The sequence below is a fragment of the Rutilus rutilus genome (genome assembly GCF_951802725.1).
Source record: "Rutilus rutilus genome assembly, chromosome: 19".
NCBI lineage: Eukaryota > Metazoa > Chordata > Actinopteri > Cypriniformes > Leuciscidae > Rutilus > Rutilus rutilus.
The window spans coordinates 29,308,299-29,328,700 of record NC_140232.1 but is presented as its reverse complement, the minus strand read 5'-3'; the positions used below and the strand labels follow the sequence as shown (position 1 = coordinate 29,328,700).

The following is a 20,402-nucleotide window of genomic DNA, read 5'->3' as shown; positions in this document are numbered from 1 at the left end:
ATATACAAAAAAATATAAATGCGAAATATTGCAAAGGCAATACTTCGCGTATCTTTGATATCAGACCATGAGGATGTGATTCCATCAGAATTTTCTACAGCCTGTCAAGGTACAACTGTGGAAACCACTCAGATGCTCCCTCCAGTGTACCAGAGTATGTCAATTTACCCTTAGCTGATAATTCTGATTATGTTCAAGATGGACACATTTCTAGCATAGCCCTCCTCTGAGAAAACCTAGCGATACATTTTTTTCAATCTCATCTGAAATGAGCAGTGTTGGGGATAACGCATTACAAGTAACATGCATAACGCATTCAGATTACTTTTTTGATGTTACAAGTAAAGTAATGTGTTACAAGTAACATGCATTACGTAATCAGATTTTTTTTAATGTTACAAGTAAAGTAATGTGTTACAAATAACATGTATTACCTAACCAGATTACTTTTTGATGTTACAAGTAAAGTAATGTGTTACAAGTAACATGCATTACGTAATCAGATTTTTTTTAATGTTACAAGTAATGTATTACAAGTAACATGCATTACCTAATCAGATTACTTTTTGATCTAACAAGTAAAGTAATTAATTACAAGTAATGTGCATTACATAATCAGATTACTTTCTGATGTTACGAGTAAAGAAACGCATTACAAGTAACATGCATTACGTAATCAGATTACCTTTTGATGTTACGAGTAAAGAAACGCATTACAGTAACGTGCATTATGAAATCAGATTACTTTTTGATCTAACAAGTAAAGTAATGCATTACAAGTCACATACATTATGTAATCACATAAAAAATTTTGATGTCAATGAAAATTACATTCTAATAATACAAATACATTTATTTACAGTAAAAAAAAGTCACTGCAGATTAACTATTTTCAAAAACAATATTCACAGTATAAGTATGAATTGTAGCTGAAATATAGCCATTAATGCATGAGGTCCACTATAGTGGACAGATGATTAATCCGATTTTTCTCCCAATCTAAAATCAAAACTCTGGAAAATTTTACTGTGATATGACTCATTAAATATTGCTTGATGCTGCAATATTTTTTTTACCTACAAGAGTCTCCTAGGATAGAAGGAATGGGTGGATATTCCGGAGCAACTTGGCATTTCTGACTGACCATTGGCCATCTTGGTTTGGAGAGGGAAAAAAATCGAAACACAACGGCTTGCCACTTGGTTGCAATGTATAGGATGATGCACCAGGGTCCACTGAAGAGGTTGATGTGCAACTATGCCATCAAAACCCGTGCAAATTCAAGAAAATGCTTTTTTTAATAGCTGTCCACTGTAGTGACCACTATGCATGAAAGGGTTAAATAAGAATTGTGGGGGGAACAGTAACACTTTATAAAAGGGTTTCATTTGTTGATATTAATGCATTAGGTATCATTCATGAACTAACAATACACTTATTTTGACAGGGTTTATTAATTTAGGTTGTGTTAATTTAATGTCAGTTTATCCTGCCAAATACCAGGTTAACCTGCCAAACCTTTTGATTGAGATAAATGATAAATGTGTGTGGTTGTAAAATATATACTTGTATACGTGAAAGAATAATTCTGATGATGTCAATATGAAGAAATAGATTCCAGTCATCTTTTCTCAAAAAAGGAAGATTTTTTTAATCTGTGAATCAAAACTTCACATGTGAAAATACATGAAATATGAAATAAATACCAAATGCAAGACCACTGATCAAACAAACAGCCACACAAACATGTAGTCTTAAAAAGAACTATGCTTAATCATTAGAAATTTAAAAAAGAAAACATTGCCAATGGTTTGCAGTCTTTCCACTTTCCCAGAAAGCAGACCATTCTCTATTCGTCTAATGACACGTCACAATTAATTTTTTCTGTTTATTGTGAAAACGGCTTTACAAGTCCATGATCCATGGCTCTAGACAGGCAGGCCCGAGCTGCGTTAATAGCATCCTGCTTCTTGGGGTTGTCCTCCAGTTTTGCCACATATGTCAGGATTTCCAGCAATTCACTTTCAATTAGCTTCTTGGCTAGTTCATCATCAGCATCCAGCATGTTAAACACTGTCACAAGACCTCTGTGCTGAATTTCAGGGTTATCATGGAGACACAATCTCTGCAAGATCTCAAGCCACTGCGCAGTCTGTAGATAATAAAATAAATCATATTACAGTCTATCATCTTTGGTATGAGCATCTGATACCCACAATGTACCATTGAACCACCACAATAATGGTAGATTGCTGTGGGACGTGAAGGCTGTTTAACGATACATACCACTTTAGTCATCTTAACTGCGAGTTTCTTCTGTGCGGCAGTGAGCATAGCCAGTGCGCCAGCAGCCGCCCTCTGAAGCTGCTCATCATCTTCACTACAGAGCAGGATTAGAAGCTTGAGTTTATCATTGCCATCTTGTAGATATCTGTCTTGAACCTGTCAAAATAATGAATCTGGTCAATATTTACATCCAAACTTACAAAAAAGGCTACATTTGATAAGCATAATGTATTCTCAATAGTAATTTCATACATCCTTGCAGCAAACCAGATTGCACATGCACTCTGTGGCGGCTTGTCTGATTTGATCATGTTCCTCAAACATATAGTTTTCGATCTCTGGAAGTGCTTTTTCTTTTAGGATTTTCACTCTGTGGAAAGAGAGATAAATAATTAGATTTGCATTTCCAGAATAGTTCCAAATTTTAGGTTTATGGATTTGGTTGGATGTAAATAAAATGTTTCCCTATGGTGTGAGCATGGATCTTGATTTGATCTATCTATCTATCTATCTATCTATCTATCTATCTATCTATCTATCTATCTATCTATCTATCTATCTATCTATCTATCTATCTATCTATCTACATCCATCCATCCTTACATTGAGTAAGTAATGTACTTCACAACCATTAAAATGCATGTTCTATATTTATATGAATGTGTGCAATTGTTTAATAAATAAAAAGCTTCTGGTCAAAATTATTAATACCTACCAGTGTCAATTGTGTCACTTCACTGTCATTCACAAATCCCCTCCCATGGCCTTATGGAATAGTGAAGTGTCCATTGGAAGCGCACTTCAGAATCTCGCCGGAAGTAGTAGTACTTATTGTACAGTAGTCAACATTTGAAGTGGATAAAAAAAGTGATTCAAAGTTGTCCTAAGACAAGAACGGATATTGTTCAAAATGCATGTATAACTTTGATGAAAGGTTTTGATCCACTTCCAAATGTTGACTACTGTAGTACTAGTCATCCAGGTACTTATTGCCTTCTCTTTTATGAATACTGTTAATACTTCCCCTTTCACACACTGTTTTTAACCTACTATATAGTTGGGAAGTATACATATTAGGATGCAGCATAATGTGACACCATATTTGCAGCTTTTCATTAGAGCCTTGTAAGCCTATGTAATTTACTGCCTTGCTTTACCTTGAGTTTATTATCTTATTTTTCTTGTGTGATACATGTATCCCCGTTGCTCTTTGTTCAATAAAGAAAATAAAAATAAAATTAGAGCCTGCAGTTCCTCCATCAGCCAACCAGAAGGAACCCTCACTGAATTTCTAGGAAACCACTTCATGTCCAGGTTGTATTTTATGTATTTGTGAAGTCTTGTTAGTGTTTAGCTACAATTCTTTTAATAATAATAATAATAATAATAATACTTTTTATTTATGGGCGCCTTTCAGGGCACTCAAGGACACCGTACAATATAAAACAAGGCAATAAAAACAAGGCATACAAAGCACAAACTACACATCAAACAATCATATCATTAAAAGCAATTCTAAACAGATACGTTTTTATCTGAACTTTAAAATTGGAAATTGAATCCATTTGGCGAATATGCAGAGGTAAAGCATTCCATAGCTTAACACAGCGCCACACAGCTAAAAGCTCTACCACCAAATGAACTCATCTTGAAATTTGGAACAGACAATAAGTCTGCAGAAGATGATCTCAAAGAACGCAGAGGTCTATACAAATGAAGAAGATCTGAAAGATATTGAGGAGCCAAATTATGAAGAGCTTTATATGTAAGGACTGGAGTAATATTTTATAATGTACACGGTAACGAACAGGAAGCCAGTGCAGTTGGTAAAGAATTGGAGTTATATGATCAAAAGTACGTGAATGTGTAACAATCCTGGCTGCTGAGTTCTGAATGAACTGTAATCTGTAAAGTTGTTTTTCAGAAATACCAAATAAAAGGGAATTACAATAATCAATCCGATATGTAACCAAAGCATGAATGAGTACTTCAGTACAATGTTGAGAAAGTGAAGAACGAAGTCTAGCAATATTACGTAAGTGAAAAGATGCAATACGTGAAATATTATTAATATGAGAACTAAAAGAAAGCAAACCATCAAGTATAACCCCAAGATTTTTCACCTGGGTGGACAAGTTAACCGGGCAATTATCAATAAGCACCTTTTGCACCTTTTGTTCTGATGTCTTGTTATTTTGGTCTTTGTGATACTGCATTTTGTTTTTGTTTTGTTGGTTCTGAATCCTGCCTTTCCTTTATTTTTGCATTTAAAACTTAATGGTGGGGGTTTTGAACAAATCCCCAACCAGAATGTTTGACACTCACCGAAGTTTGTCATTTAAGGCAGCAAGATTTGTAAGACCCAGCAGAGCTTCAAAGTTTTCCATACCATCTCGTTCTGTATTTAGCAAGGAAACCAGTGGTCGCACAACTTCATATATCTGTAATGGAAAGAGTAGAAACATGGAAAATTAGATATTACATTACATTTTATTTTAGATTTTTTCATGCTCAGAATACCCTTAATATTTAAAGTAATGTGTAATATGGTTATCAATAATGTGTCGTGAAATGCAAAAATGTATTTTAAGGTATCCTTCCCCTTTAAGCTTTCCTGTATTTTACCCATTCGTCTGGCTTTAATATTGCTACAGATGTAAAAGGTTATCTTACCCTCTCGCCAGGAAAGGCCATTTCAGGATTGGAGACGGCAGCAATCTTAGCCAGAGCATGGCTGGCCTTTACTTTTCCGTTTGTGGTTCCTTCCAGGGCTAATGGGATCAAAGCCTGTCGCACATAGTAGTGAATAGTTTTTATCTATCAAAATATGAGATTTACTATGGGTTTGTATTTGCTCTGTGGTCTTTTACCTTTCCTCCACCCTGAGCTACAATTGTGCCACGATCTTTAATATCATTTGCCAAGGCAAGAAACACTCTGGGTGGACAAAAAAAGTAAGTGTATTAACTTCGGCAGCATAAAAAACAATACATAATCAGAGCATATTATATTTTTTGCATCAGGGTCCAAAGTCAAAAACAAGCGATATAGTACCAAAACAAAACATAACAAAATAAAACCTTGAAAGCATCTCTTTGGTTTGATCAGTCAGGATGGAATTATCTGCTTTGACCATGACAGCGATAGCTGATGTGACTCCCGCTTTCAAAAGCCTTTTCACTCGCCTTTCAATAAAGTCCTTCTTATCCTAAAGCACAAGCAAAATGCAAGCAGTGACAGCAGTGTGACACCATGTACTAACATTTTTAAACATGCATATTTATGAGTATTTATTAAGAAAATAAATGTGATATTTGTACTTTTAAAGATTAATTTGCCACATCACAGGATTCTGTCTATGTTACCTTCGGGTGCTGCTCAGGGACGTGTTGTTTGGAGAACTTGGCCAGCTGCACCAACTCCGGGAGGATATCTTTCTTGTCATAGCTGTTGGTGCAGTTGACCAGGGTGCAGGCGACAGCATATAGGATGGTCTTATCTTTTGACTATGAGAGAAAAATATATATTGTACATTTGTACATACACGTGAATCTTCCCTATTAGGTTTTTCACATACCTTGGCGAGTTCAAACATGGCCCTCATAGCTGCTTCGTCCTCAACAAAATCATCTTTTACATCAGCATCATTGGTAAGATAAGCCAAGCCTTCAATGGCCCATTTCCTGGTGCGCACATCAAGTGTAGGGTTGCAGAGCCACCTGGAATAAACCAAATCTATGGTTGAAATGCAGTCTGACCCCAAAACATTTGCATGGAGCAATTACAAACAAAACAAACGCTGAATAGGCATTGTTGACAATGGTCGTATGTTAATGTGTTTAATGAGTTTCTGGCATCAGAAATGAAGTGTTTTCCATCTTAGTTTCAGTCTTTTTGGACTGGGGAGGAAGTTTTGAGTTCTGAAGGTTTGGGGTCGGTAATTCCGGTCGTTTTTTAAAATGTTTTTGATAGAAGTCTCTACTGCTCACCAAGGCTGCATTTATTTGATCAAAGAACAGTAAAAACAGTAGTTTTGTGAAATAATTTAAAATAAATGTTTTCTTTTGAATATATTTCTAAAATGTAATTTATTTCGGTGATGGTAAAGCTGAATTTTCAGCATCATTACTCCAGTCTTCAGTCACCTGATCCTTCAGAAAGGATTCAAATATGCTGATTTGGTGCTCAAGAAACATTTCTTATTATTATCAATGTTGAAAACAGTTGCTGCTTAATTATTTGTGGAAACCATGATACAGTTTTTTTTTTTTTTTTTTTATTCTTTGATGAATAGAAAGTTCAAATGAACAGCATTCATTTGAAATAGAAATCTTTTGTAACATTATACATTTCTTTACTTTTTATTAATTGAATGCATCATTGCTGAATAAATGTATTAATTTCTTTCAAAAACATCTTACTTACCCTAAAATTTTGAACGGTATTGTATGTTTTCAAATTATATTAAACCACTATATTAAAAGATAAAGGAAAATGTCTCATAATATAAGTCCTTCTAATTAAAGATATCTAGCGTTCTCACTTTCTGCACTGCTTGGCCAGTTTCTCAGTGGAACCCTCTGCAAATTGTCTCATGCTGTAATCATCTCCTCCAGCTGATCCCAGTTTACACAGACCCTGAGAAAGAAATTTATGTTACAAAATATATCAACTGCTCTCATTCAATCATTAATGACCACTGCAACAAACACAGTTTGAATAGCATTACAGCATGCAATTTGCGTACCACAAGGGCTCTGATCTTGATCTTATCATTCTTAGTTTTCTTGTACATGTCCTTCAGCAGAGATACTCCATTGCTGATAAAGAAGGAGGCTTTGCTGGTTTTGGTAGACGCGTGAATGAGGGCCTCCACTGCTACCAACTGGTCCACTTCACGCTCGGATCCACAAAGCGCCACCATCATCTCCATAATGCCCTGATGACCCGCAAGGGCGTTTCCCACGTCAAACGGCCCCTGTAGAATGCCTGACAAAGCATTGATGGCATGGATGTTTTTGTCCATGTCATTGGGGTCAAACTTGCCCCTGTTGATGAAAACCAGTGACATTAAGTATAGTATATGTATAATTTTATGTGCCACGATCTATGAATTCTATACGTTTTGTGGCAAAAGTGGAACTTACTTAATGTACTCATTACAGACATCTCTGAAGTTATCTCGCTCAGGGTCACAGCGCAAGTCATCATAGAGCTTGTTGAGGAGAACACTGGCAATCAGCTGTGTGTTTTCTGTCAGCGGCAACTGATCAGGAAGTTCTGGAACCTGACCGCAGACCTTCAGAATCTTCTTCAGGCCTGTTTTCGAGACAATTCCATTAAAAAACAACAACATTAAAACATGTAATTTCAGTCCTTCCAAGGAGTTGAAAGAATAATTATTGCTTTGGACAGCGAATACAATGTGTAATCTCTTTCTTCATTCTACACCAGTGGTTCTCAAACGTAACAATATTTGAAGGGCAATTCACTTTTTTTGGGTGATTTATGGATTAGCAATAAGAATAAAGACTTAGAAGAAATTTTTTTTTTTACTTACAGCTTCTACCCAATACTTTTTGAGCCTGGTATAACTAGAAAACCTTTATATTCATTAAATGGAAATGGAGTTATAAGATTTTATAAATTTACATGACTTTCCCAGGTCAAGAAATCACTAGGTTTTCTCTTACATCCAGGTTTTTCAAGACAGTTAGAATCCTGGTTTTTAAAATAAAAAAGCTAACACTTTAGTTTAGGGTCCAATTCTCACTATTAACGAGGTGCTTATTAGCATGCATATTACTAGGATATTGGCTGTTTATTAGTACTTATTAAAGCACATATTAATGCATTATTCTGCATGACCTTATTCTACATCCCTTAATCCTACCCAATACCTAAATTTAACAACTACCTTATTATTCAGAAGCAGTAATTAGGAGTTTATTGAGGCAAAAGTTTAATGTAATAGTGAGAATTGGACACTAAACTAAAGTGTGAAAGAAAAACATCCTCAAAACAGGTGTTGAGGAGGTTAAGTAAAATAAAAAAAAACTGGTTTCACAGACAGGGCTTAGATTAAGCCAGGATTAGGCCTTAGTTCAATTAGGACATTTAATTAGGTTTTGTAAACATGTCTTAGAAAAAACATTACTGATGTGCATCTTGGGACAATGGCAGTGATATATTTTAAGATATGCCAGTGCAAGTTGCTTCCAGTTAAAACAGCTCAAACACGCATTTTAGTCTGGGACTAGGCTTAAATCTTGTTTGTGAAGGTTGTAGGTTGAGAACCACTGTACAATACTGATGAAACGTACCGTGGTCAATGGTGAAAAGACACTTGGAGTTATCAGTGTCTTTTTTGTCTTTTCTTGGCACATTCCTGGTCAGGAGGTTCAGAGCCTGGTCTCGGCCATGTCCAGACACCTTCTTGCTTGCGATCATCTCCAACAAGGCAAGCAGGATATCCTTCAAGTCCCTACTGGAGTCTGCCAGTCATCGGACAAAAGCAGTTTGCACTTTTAACACTCAATAGTCTATTGCAAATTGGTTCAAATGATCACAATCTTCAGCAATGCTCCTCTGAATGCTCATTTTCTACGCTGTCCTCTCTTACCGAGTACGAGGGCCTCTTCTTTGCCGTAATTTCTCTTGTCTCCTCCAGCAAGGGAGTCATTGACACACTGGAACAGGTTTGCAGTTGCCAGGGCAATCTCCTCATTGTCCACAGCCATGATGCTGCACAGTTTGCTTATTCCCACCATGTGGATGATTGCAGTTGCCTTTAAAACCCAAACACATTATTAATAAACATTTATAAATAAATGGCCACAAACACAGAAAATTTGACCAAGAGGACTGATATTGCCTTTAAGACCCCATGAAATAAAATGGGTGTATAGTGATCTTTATTGTATTCCTTATTATTTATATATTCTTTTGTTGTATAATTTATTGCACAAACTTTTAGTCTGTATTTTTTCCAGTAAAAAAAAAAAAAAAAAACAGTATATATATATATATATGTATGTATAATACAGTATCTTAATAGGTCAGGGCTCAACGCTAAGGATTTTTTCTACTGGCCCAATCAGAGCAGTGGTTAAAATTTTTACTTTCCCTGCCAACATTTTCATTGGCCCCATAACAAAAAATTAATACATAAATTAAAATAGTTACTGTTTTCACTGTGTTTTACCCATGCAACCTTAAGAAGAAAAAAAGGTTATGACACCAAACCTCAGATAACAATTCTAGATTCCAATTTTGATACCACAGCAAAAAGTACTAGCAAGACAAGTAAGCATTCAGTAATAAAATAAGAACAAATAATCAAATTATGAGCAATAGCACAAATAAATACAATAGAACAAACACATTTTTCATGTAGGTCTAACAGTAGTTTTCAGATACAGAAATTGAATAAAGTAATCAAATGTAAAATAACTGCATAGTCTTCACTGTATAAATTAAATATATACTAACACTTATTAAAGTTGCAAAAGTTATTCAATCAAGAGCAGTGAGTGATTTTTTCCCTTGTCCTTTGTTTGATTAACATTAAAAACACTGCAGGAATATTACGCTGTTGTCACTTTAAGACCTAATGCATGGATCCAATATAGTGTTACACATGTGTTTTATATCTCAACTGTTTAGGTTCACTTAAGACAAAACCGACTGTGTTCAAGAGTATATTCGCCAAGACGGGCTTTTTGTGTGTGTTCATAATGTGTTCTTCCATTCAAGCGCAAGACGCACTTGCACGCTCTTCGGATGTGTGCTTACTCAAAACTTCTCACACAGTGCGTGAGTACTAGCCTAGAAATCTAGACGCACCCTAGCGGCAGCAACATTTATTTTGCAGCCAGGGTAGTCTAGCAACTCTCCGTTGACTTTCAAGCTGGAAAAAACTAAATTAGGTCAGGCCAATCACATCGTGTATCAGTGTTTGGAATAACGCCGTTTAAAAGAACGGCGTTAGGTAACGACGTTATTTTTTCAGTAACGGGGTAATCTAACTAATTACTTTTGTAACCCGTCGTTACAACGCCGTTAACATTTCTGGACGTTAAAGTAGGTGCGTTACTATATATTGATTGAATAAACTGTTTAATCCGAACGCACCCCTGGTTCGCACCGTTTATATACTGTCTATGGTTCGCACAGCTAGTGAGGAGGTGGGTTAATAACGAGGTAAGCGATTATGATTGGCTAAGGCAGAGCCATGTGTTTCATGGTAACCAATCAGAGCCAGTGTTTTTACACACATGCCAGCACACGCGCCACACACACACACACACACACACACACCAGCTAAACAGAGATTCGATGAAGCAGCAGAGATGGCGAGTCAGGAGCAATCCGATGAAAAGTTAGCATTTTCAAGGTGGAGATATAAGCACTACTTCAAATTAATTGAGGTCAAAGGCAAGAACTAGGGGTGGAACGGTACATGTATTCGTATTGAACCGAGAGAGAGAGAGAGAGAAAGAGAGAGAGAGGCGCGGGCGCTATCGAAAAGTTGCAAAGTGTTTACATTTGTGTGTGTGTGTGTGTGAGGCGCGGACGCGATCGAACAGTGGAAACATAAAAACATAATCCGTAATTTTGTTTATTGTGTGTGTGAGAGAGAGAAAGAAAAAGAGAAAGAGAGGCGCGGGCGCGATCGAAAAGTCGCAAAGTGTTTGCATTTGTGTGCGTGTGTGTGTGTGTGTGAGGCGCGGACGCGATCGAACAGTGGAAACATAAAAACATAATCCGTAATTTTGTTTATACAGGACATTCAAACTGCAAAGTGTTTAAGTTACTGCTAATTAAAATTTTAAGGAAAACAAATATATTAATCTGAAATTTAGCAAATAAATTTTCAATTCATTCAAATTACCAAACGTATCTCAAGGTCTTTTTGTCTTTTTATTCATTTAATTAATAAACTAATTATATAAAACATATATAATGTTATATAATGTGCACAGTCAGTGCACTATAAATAAACTGGTTCAATGCCTTTACTTTATTAATAAAACTTTTAATAAAAAGTTGAGAGAGGTTGATTTAATTTGCTAGAGTTAAATGCACTTTATATGGTGTAACTGTTTACTTTTCTTACAAAGATAATGCTTGAAGTGCAGGATAAACCTCTTGCTGTCTGTCAACGTGCAATAAATATTGAAAGTTATGTACAAACACCTGTCTGTTCTACTCATTTCAACTGACTTGTGAAAACTGCTCAAAAAAATCCAAATTCTTTGACATATAGCAACTTTTTTTTTAACAGTAACGCAAATAGTTACTTTCCCTGGTAACGAGTTACTTTTATTATAGAGTAATTCAGTTACTAACTCAGTTACTTTTTGGAACAAGTAGTGAGTAACTATAACTAATTACTTTTTTAAAGTAACGTTCCCAACACTGTCGTGTATAGAGTAGGCGGGGCGGGCTTAACATAATGATGACAGAGTTGCGATGGTTCCCTGCTACTTGAAAACAAAGAATGGCTGCTGCTGGCGAACAGTCTTTCGAATCGGCTTTGGCCGCGACTCTGGAGGACTTGGAGTTACGTTTTTCTTTGAGAAAAGAGCAAAGAACGGCACTTAAGTCATTCTTAAAAAAGGAAAATGTGTTCTTAGTTTTGCCGGCCAGATATGGCAAAAGTTGAATCTATCAACTAACGTTAGCTCCGCTGTTGGGAAAACGCTCTGGTTGGTTGTAGCGCTATCCTATTGCGTGCAGAGGGAATTTGAAAGACAGCCATTTATCCCACCCCTCGGATTGAGCCGTGTCTATGGTGAGTTGCCAGACCTAACATCTTGATGTAGGTCTGGCTTGCCAGGCTACGTGAGTACCGAACTGAGTTCTCTTTCGCGTCTTCTTGCGCTTTAATATTTAAATGGATCTTTATTGTATTCCTTATTATTTATCTATATTCTTATATTGTATTCTTTATTGCATTAATTTACAAAAACATTTTAGTCAGTATTTTTTCTTGTTTTTCAGAAAAAACAATAATAATATTTTATATAATACTTAATGTGAATTTATTATAATACATTAATGCATTCAGAAAGTATGTTAATTGAAGGATATTTTTCTTACCCCTATAAATAAGCAAATTCATTTTGACAAATTTTTTTCCCTCTCACATAAATGTTATATTTATGCCTAAATATAAGAAGAAGAAAAAATCTTATTTTAATATAAAATACAACATAAAAAATAATACAAATTAATTCAGTATAAATTATCTTAAAACAAGTCTCAATATCTCAGTATATATGCATTTTATGTATCATTTTCATTTGTGTAATTTTTCTTTGCAGGTAAGAGGATGTAAAAAAAATAAAATGTATTGGTTATTTGTCTGTTCCTCACCCTTGCTCTGTGGCCTGTGCACATTCCTGACAGGGTCCGGATGGCTGCCAGAATCATCTCAGAGTTTCCTGTGTCAATCAGCTGCACAAGTAAAGGCACACCGTTCTCCTGGAATATTCTCTCTGCTCCCGCGTCCTCTCTGGCCAGGACAATCAGGTTGTTGGCAGCCTAGTGGACCCAACAAACATGTTGTTCAGTTTAACTGAGAGATATGTTACTGCAAATTACATTCATTTAGTTTTGCTTTACTGTTTTTAAGCTAAAAGGGAACAGAGTTCTAGGAAACTGTTCAAACCTTTTCTCTCTTTTCCTTATCTGATTCATCTGAAAATAGGATGTCAAACATGTTCTGCACTCTGGAGTCAGTTGAGAAGGTCGTTTTCAGCTGTGGGGAAAATCAGATATGCTCCTTAGAGACTCAGATGTTCGTTACGAGAACTCAGAAGCATTTTGACAGAAGCGATCCTCACCTTCTGTTGGATCTCAGCTCCGAGTCTTCTGAGGGTCTCAAGGAAGGTCTTGTTTTTAGGCTCAATAGTTGCACATCTCTGTACGTCCTTAAAGGCCATGTCCAGTTTGCCAAGCTTCTCGAGTGCTTGGCATCTTCTGTACAGAGCCTTGATGTCTGCAGCATCCACATCGATTGCTGCAATTGTATAAAAGAAACAGATCAGCATTTATCAGTTTTTTTTTAATGGACCAAGAGAAACATGTTTTAGATGCTTGATGGTATACTTGAAAAATCAGAGCTGAAAACGTAAAAAAACAAAAAAAAGGAGGAAGAATAAATTAGCAAATCATACCTTTAGTGGCGTCTGATGCTGCATTGTTATAATTTTCCTGGAAAACAAGACATCAAATGAAAATCATTCAGAAATATTTGATGGCACATTCAAGTCATGTCGGGAAGATCGTATTTAATGAGTTGAATCCCATCAAAGAGTCGGGATTTTATTTGAACCCCGGTCTTTATGAGTTGGGTTTTAAAAAAGTGCTATATTTTTGTGTAGTTAAAGGAGCTGTATGTAAGAAATGTATTTCAATTAATCATAAAATGGCCCTGATATGTCACTAGACATTAAGAAATCATGTTCATTTCAAATATTTATATCACTGACAACAGTAGTCCGGCCAGGATATTTAAAAAGTGAAGTTGCAGCCCTCAACTGATGTTGATGTTGTCATGTTGTGTTTTGGCCTGAAGCGCCACCCTCCACCTATCTACCAATCACGAAGTCAGTAGTGTTTCGGCAACCGGGTTGCCAGCTCAGCTCTAGTTACCACAGCTGCAGCTACAAACGTTCGTGCTGGATCCTGCAGCCTATCTGGCAACCTCGAGTCAGGGGGGAGGGGGAGGGGATACACCGCTCTATGGTAATTTGAAAGTGATTGCAGTACCAGTTATGGCCACAATCTTACATACAGCTCCTTTAATTAAAGGGAGAGTTCACTCAAAATTTAAAATTCTATCATTTACTCACCCTCATGAGCGAAGACTTTCATTCATCTTCGGAACACAAATGAAGATATTTTTGGTGAAATAGGAGAGCTTTCTGTCCCTCCATTGACAGCTACACAACTGACACTTTGACGCTTCAAAAAGTTCATAAAGAGATTGTAAATCTAATCCATATGAATTGAGCGGTTTAGTCCAAATTTTCTGAAGAGACTCGATCGCTTTATATGATGACCAGATTTAAATGAGTCTTTTATTCACATATAAACATTGATCAGCGAACATAAACAGAAGCTCAGTCAAACATTCTAGATGCACACAAACAAACCTCTTGCGGAAGTTCAAACGTGCTCCATAACACAAGAATGAACCTCATTGGTTCTTGCAGAAGCTCAAACGTGCTGCGTAACGCGAGAATGAACCTCATTGGTTCTTGCAGAAGCTCAAACGTGCTCCATAACGCGAGAATGAACCTCATTGGTTCTTGCAGAAGCTCAAACGTGCTGCGTAACACGAGAATGAACCTCATTGGTTCTTGCAGAAGCTCAAACGTGCTGCGTAACACGAGAATGAACCCCATTGGTTCTTGCAGAAGCTCAAACGTGCTCCGTAACACGAGAATGAACCCCATTGGTTCTTGCAGAAGCTCAAACGTGCTCCGTAACGCGAGAATGAACCTCATTGGTTCTTGCAGAAGCTCAAACGTGCTCCGTAACGCGAGAATGAACCTCATTGGTTCTTGCAGAAGCTCAAACGTGCTCCATAACACAAGAATGAACCTCATTGGTTCTTGCAGAAGCTCAAACGTGCTGCGTAACGCGAGAATGAACCTCATTGGTTCTTGCAGAAGCTCAAACGTGCTCCATAACGCGAGAATGAACCTCATTGGTTCTTGCAGAAGCTCAAACGTGCTGCGTAACACGAGAATGAACCTCATTGGTTCTTGCAGAAGCTCAAACGTGCTGCGTAACACGAGAATGAACCCCATTGGTTCTTGCAGAAGCTCAAACGTGCTCCGTAACACGAGAATGAACCCCATTGGTTCTTGCAGAAGCTCAAACGTGCTCCGTAACGCGAGAATGAACCTCATTGGTTCTTGCAGAAGCTCAAACGTGCTCCGTAACGCGAGAATGAACCTCATTGGTTCTTGCAGAAGCTCAAACGTGCTGCGTAACACGAGAATGAACCTCATTGGTTCTTGCAGAAGCTCAAACGTGCTGCGTAACACGAGAATGAACCCCATTGGTTCTTGCAGAAGCTCAAACGTGCTCCGTAACACGAGAATGAACCCCATTGGTTCTTGCAGAAGCTCAAACGTGCTCCGTAACGCGAGAATGAACCTCATTGGTTCTTGCAGAAGCTCAAACGTGCTCCGTAACGCGAGAATGAACCTCATTGGTTCTTGCAGAAGCTCAAACGTGCTCCGTAACGCGAGAATGAACCTCATTGATTCTTGCAGAAGCTCAAACGTGCTGCGTAACACGAGAATGAACCTCATTGGTTCACGCACATCAAGCGAACATGCTTGAGCTTCCGTTTACCAGACTTGATGTGAGTTGATGAATGTTTATATGTGAATAAAAGCCAAAAATCACTCAATTCATATGCATTAGTTTTATGATCTCTTTATGAACTTTTTGAAGTGTCAAAGTGTCAGTTGCGTAGCTGTCTACAGAGGGACAGAAAGCTCTCCGATTTCATCAAAAAGATCTATATTTATGTTCCGAAGATGAACGAAAGTCTGATGGGTTTGGAACGACATGAGGGTGAATAATTAATGACAGAACTCGGAAATAAGAATTTCCCAGGAGGAATTAAATGCACTACTAGGCTCATAATGTGTACAGGATGTAAACTCCTTACCTTTTTCAGGAAACAGGCTGATCTGTTCCTGTAGATGACCGCTAGCACTTTCTTATCTTTGCAGGCCTTTATGGCTTTAGTGTAGCTCTCAATGGCTTTGTCGATTTCTCCAGCCTGGAAGTACTTGTTACCCTCATCCTTTAACTGGACTGGATCTCCAATTTCTCCCATCTATCAGAGAATGTTACAATTTAGAAGGTTGCATATTGTTCAAATGCAACCCTTTTTCTGTATATAGTCAAATTCACGTAAGTGTTAGATTTAAAATTAATTTAATAGAACTTTCAGACAATATACTTGCACACAACATTAAAAATAGCAGCATTCGTGGTAAAAAATATGCAATTATTCATATTATTATCATATATATAGTGTATATATTTTCAAATAAGCAAAAAATATTATGTAACATACATAATATGTATTATGTTGTGTAGGAGATTTCTTTGTTTAGAGGAGATTTTTGCCTCAGTGCATGAGAAACTTTTTTTTTAAAGATATGTATTGTAATTCAAATCTACAGACACACATGTAAATAGATAAAGTGCAAAAGAAAATAAATAAAAACAAACACTTAAAAGTGTATTTTGGAAATGATCTTCCACTAGTCTGAAAACACACATTATGAAAAGGCAAATAGCCCAAAATCTCAACACTGACCAGTGCATGAAAAAACTGTATTTTTGTCTTGCCTTAATTACAAACCTTTAATTCAAACACATTCCTTGTAACATTTAAATTTCGCACATCAAAACATGTTCAAACTTACCATTTAGGTGCCAATTTTCTCAAGCAAGTGGTCAAGCACATGTTATCTCTGACTTTAACTGTCTGACCCTCAAGCCTTATTTGGGCAACAGTGTGGCCTCATAAGAGATCCTACCTCGACAATACTGAACACAGTGAATGGCAACTTCTGTTTTCTATAAATTAGACATATTCCCCATTCTGTCACCTATGACTACAGATTATGCATGTGATTATAGTTACTTACCGTCATTGAAGTGAATTCTGCTTCGTCGTGAGAGGAAAATCTGTTCTGTGTCAAAGTGTAGTTTCTTGTCTTTGGGGTTTATCAGTTGTAACGCCCCCCCGCCAAGGCCAAGGGTCTCTTATATCTACACGTTGCTCATGGGGGGCACAAACCAGGATAACGGATGGATCCATTTCATTGTGAGGGGTGGCACGGTCTTAACCCACCCCACCTGGTGATACAAATGCATTATGCATCTTATCAGTCACAACCTGAGATTACATTTTACATGGTTTTTCCCAATTCCACATCATGCTGTTCATTTATTCCTATTATGGTAGATTCATTTTAATTAGCAGATAATGTGGTCACCCCTTATATCAGTGAAATGGCCTGTCTTTGATATGGTCTATTTAGGGAGAGGGTATGACAGCTGAGAAATCAGTAGCAAATGTCCAGAGCCACCTGATGGGAGGGGGTGTCTCAGAACAGCTGGTGTGCTGGAGGTCTCACTGGTACTTTCTAGAATGGAAGGACTCTCCAACAGAAAGAACTGGGGGAAGGTGTTACACTCATAACAAAACATCCTGCAACCCGAATTTGTTTATTTGGCTACTTTAACTGTTGGATTTGGATTAATCTTTTAACCTCTCTGTATACATCACCAATATATTCACGGTTATTGATAAAGACATTATATCACTATACATGCCCTGTTGTCACCATGTATACTGTACATAAAAAGCAGTTAAAGATGAGATACTTTCAGTGACAATGCTGATTTTGATATCTAAGTGATATATACATACATAATATATACACTACTGTTTGAGTAACATTTTTATAAAGAAATAAATGTATACTTTTCTTCAGAAAGGACACATTAAATTGGTCAGAAACAAAATCACAAAGTTTCCACAAACATGTTAAGCAGTACAACTGTTTTCAACATTGATAATATAAAGGAATGTTTCTTGAGCAAATCAGCATATTAGAATGATTTCTAAAGGATCATGTGACACTGAAGACTACAGTAATGATATAATAAATAAAATATATTAAAATACAAGAACAGTTCTTTTAAACCGTAATAATATTTAACAATATTACTGTTTTTACTGTACTTTTTATCAAATAAATGCAGCCTTAGTAAAGCATGAGACTTCCTTCAAAAACATTAAAAGGTCTTACGACTTCAAACTTCTGTACGCTGTACATTTTACAGCACATTTTACAACACACTTTAATGGAAGTGAAATGTATACATATTTACCAAAATGGAATAGATTGGATTTAGCCAATAGATTTTTCGAATGCATAAGCTTGATCAGAGCTCTTGTGGGGAGAATAATTTATTGAAGGTAGTGGTGTACAGGTCTTCGGCAGCGATGTCAGTGTGTCGGACTTCAAAAAATCTTAACCCAAAGTTCTGACTGTGGAACAAAACTTTATACCTACAGCTAATTTGCATACAAATGAGATCACAGGGACATCCTGAGGGAAACGCAGCATACAGCCACACAGGAAGAACTTTCCCACAAACACCCTGGGAATAACCTAAGCAATGGATGAGTTTTACGCTATATACAAAATACATCAGGCTATAAATATTTGAAACACATAATCTTTCAATTATTGATTCAAAACACCCATGAAAATCCAATTAAGTTTGGTATCCAACATCCAACACTGTAAATCGACCGAGTGAAACTGGTTATTGGCACGTCCCGATAATCTCAAAATGGCCAAATATTGGTCAACATGAAATTCAGACCAACACAATGTACATTTATAATAATGATTTAATAAATTATGGCCTCAAAACAAACAAAGGTGCAATAATAATATTCAAAAGACATGGCATTTAAAATCAGAAGCGCACTAGCATAACATCAAGCAATCATTTGGATGCCTCTAGGAAAAGGATCTCCTGAGAGAATGTATATGCGTGTATGAAACTCACCCAATCCCCACATGAAAGACTGACTTCTCATCTGCATTTTAGCACATAAAAACAATCTGGCATCTGGATAGATGTAAATGATACACTGCTGATCGAGTCCCACTCTTGATTATCAGGAGCTTATGTGCCAGCATAAATCTGAGAATGACTGAAGTTACACTCCTACATTTACAGTACGTCACACATCTGTGCTCATAAGAGATGTCTGAGAACTAAAGTCACGCTTCCATTGTTTCCTAGAAACTGTGTGTTTCCTTGGAAATAAAACATCAGGATTATTACTCCAGTGAGGAGAACTACCATAACACACACTTGTATAATGTATGAAAAATTGCACATTTAAAAATATCTGAACAGCTCTGTTAGCTAGAGTTTGAATCACAAGCATTGCATCTAGATCACTAAAGACTAGATCCTTTAAGAGGTAAAGAGGATAGCTGTTAGAAACCATCTTTGCATATCAGAGGAGTGTATTTATTGCATGTCTACGAAACAACGAATGACGTCAAGTCTGTCTTCAGTCTCTGACCCCAGAGCTACCTTTAATCTGTAGAGTTCTTTCGCTGCTGAGAAGCTCAGGGCTACAAAAGCACAATCTGCTTTTGGTTGGATGTCCATCTTATAGCCACAGTCCAAGGAAATGTTTAGCATTGGGATTAGATACAGATGTCTTTTTGTAGTTGCTGTATTGGCGAAAGTCAGCACTTTCTTCTTCTGACTTCTTTTATTTGTTTGGCAGCAGGGGGCGCTCTTGGCACATGAGGATCCAGGGGAGAGATGAAGAAACATCTCATTTTGCTCCTCACTGGAAAGATGATCAACAACATGATCAAAGTTTATAACAGTTACAAGTTATGTATAAAACTTTCAAAATATATATATATATTTTTTTTTTAATAAATGTTGTAATATAATATAAATAATTATAATTAATCTGATATTTATACTATATATATATATATATATATATATATATATATCATTGTAATCATTTATAAATATTTCTAAATATACATTTCTGAAAGTTTTTATTTATATACAATAATTATTATTTGTTAATGTATTATTATTATTATAAAATACTGGAAAGATGATCAACAACATGATAAAAGTTTATATATATATATCAGAGCATGTGAGCGGAGTGGAGCGGTGAGAATCTCCGCTCATCGCTCACTGAACTGTTCACCCCTCCGCTCCCCCGCTCAAAGCTACATCAGGCCGCTCCGCTCATTTTCGCTCAGCGCTCAACCCAGTTTGCTTCGCGCTCCACTCAAATCACCCCCCGCTCGCTCCAAAAAAGGAAAAAAAATCTACATGTAGGCTATATTACTTGTAGCGGTCCCCAACCTTTTTTGCGCCACGGACCGGTTTAAAATCAGACAATATCAGACACGGACCGGCCTTCAAGGTGTGTGGCGGATAAATACAACAAAAATGATTAAAATGATACGACTGGCATAAAAACTGGGGTATTTTTT

At 36.7% G+C, this 20,402-nt stretch overlaps 2 protein-coding genes across 2 annotated transcripts in view; both read right to left on the bottom strand.

Annotated features, from left to right (window-relative positions):
* Positions 1 to 1,630: 1,630 nt before the first annotated feature.
* Positions 1,631 to 17,082, bottom strand: unc45b (unc-45 myosin chaperone B). Its single transcript, XM_084389360.1, has 20 exons — positions 16,980 to 17,082; positions 15,986 to 16,156; positions 13,470 to 13,506; positions 13,137 to 13,312; positions 12,962 to 13,051; positions 12,667 to 12,834; positions 8,909 to 9,074; positions 8,610 to 8,780; positions 7,434 to 7,605; positions 7,034 to 7,334; positions 6,830 to 6,924; positions 5,864 to 6,005; positions 5,652 to 5,792; positions 5,367 to 5,494; positions 5,157 to 5,223; positions 4,960 to 5,073; positions 4,612 to 4,727; positions 2,539 to 2,656; positions 2,287 to 2,442; positions 1,631 to 2,152 (listed from the first exon to the last, which is right to left on the bottom strand). The coding sequence occupies exons 1-20, from the start codon at positions 16,983 to 16,985 to the stop codon at positions 1,889 to 1,891; spliced, it is 2,799 nt and encodes a 932-aa protein (XP_084245486.1). The 5' UTR covers positions 16,986 to 17,082; the 3' UTR covers positions 1,631 to 1,888.
* Positions 17,083 to 18,744: 1,662 nt separating this feature from the next.
* pip5k1bb (phosphatidylinositol-4-phosphate 5-kinase, type I, beta b) overlaps positions 18,745 to 20,402 on the bottom strand; it is a 41,428-nt gene continuing 39,770 nt past the window's right edge. Inside the window, exon 15 of the mRNA XM_084389533.1 lies at positions 18,745 to 19,726. Within this exon, the coding sequence (XP_084245659.1) occupies positions 19,724 to 19,726 (3 nt within the window). The 3' untranslated portion in view covers positions 18,745 to 19,723. The remainder of the gene's footprint in view (positions 19,727 to 20,402) is intronic.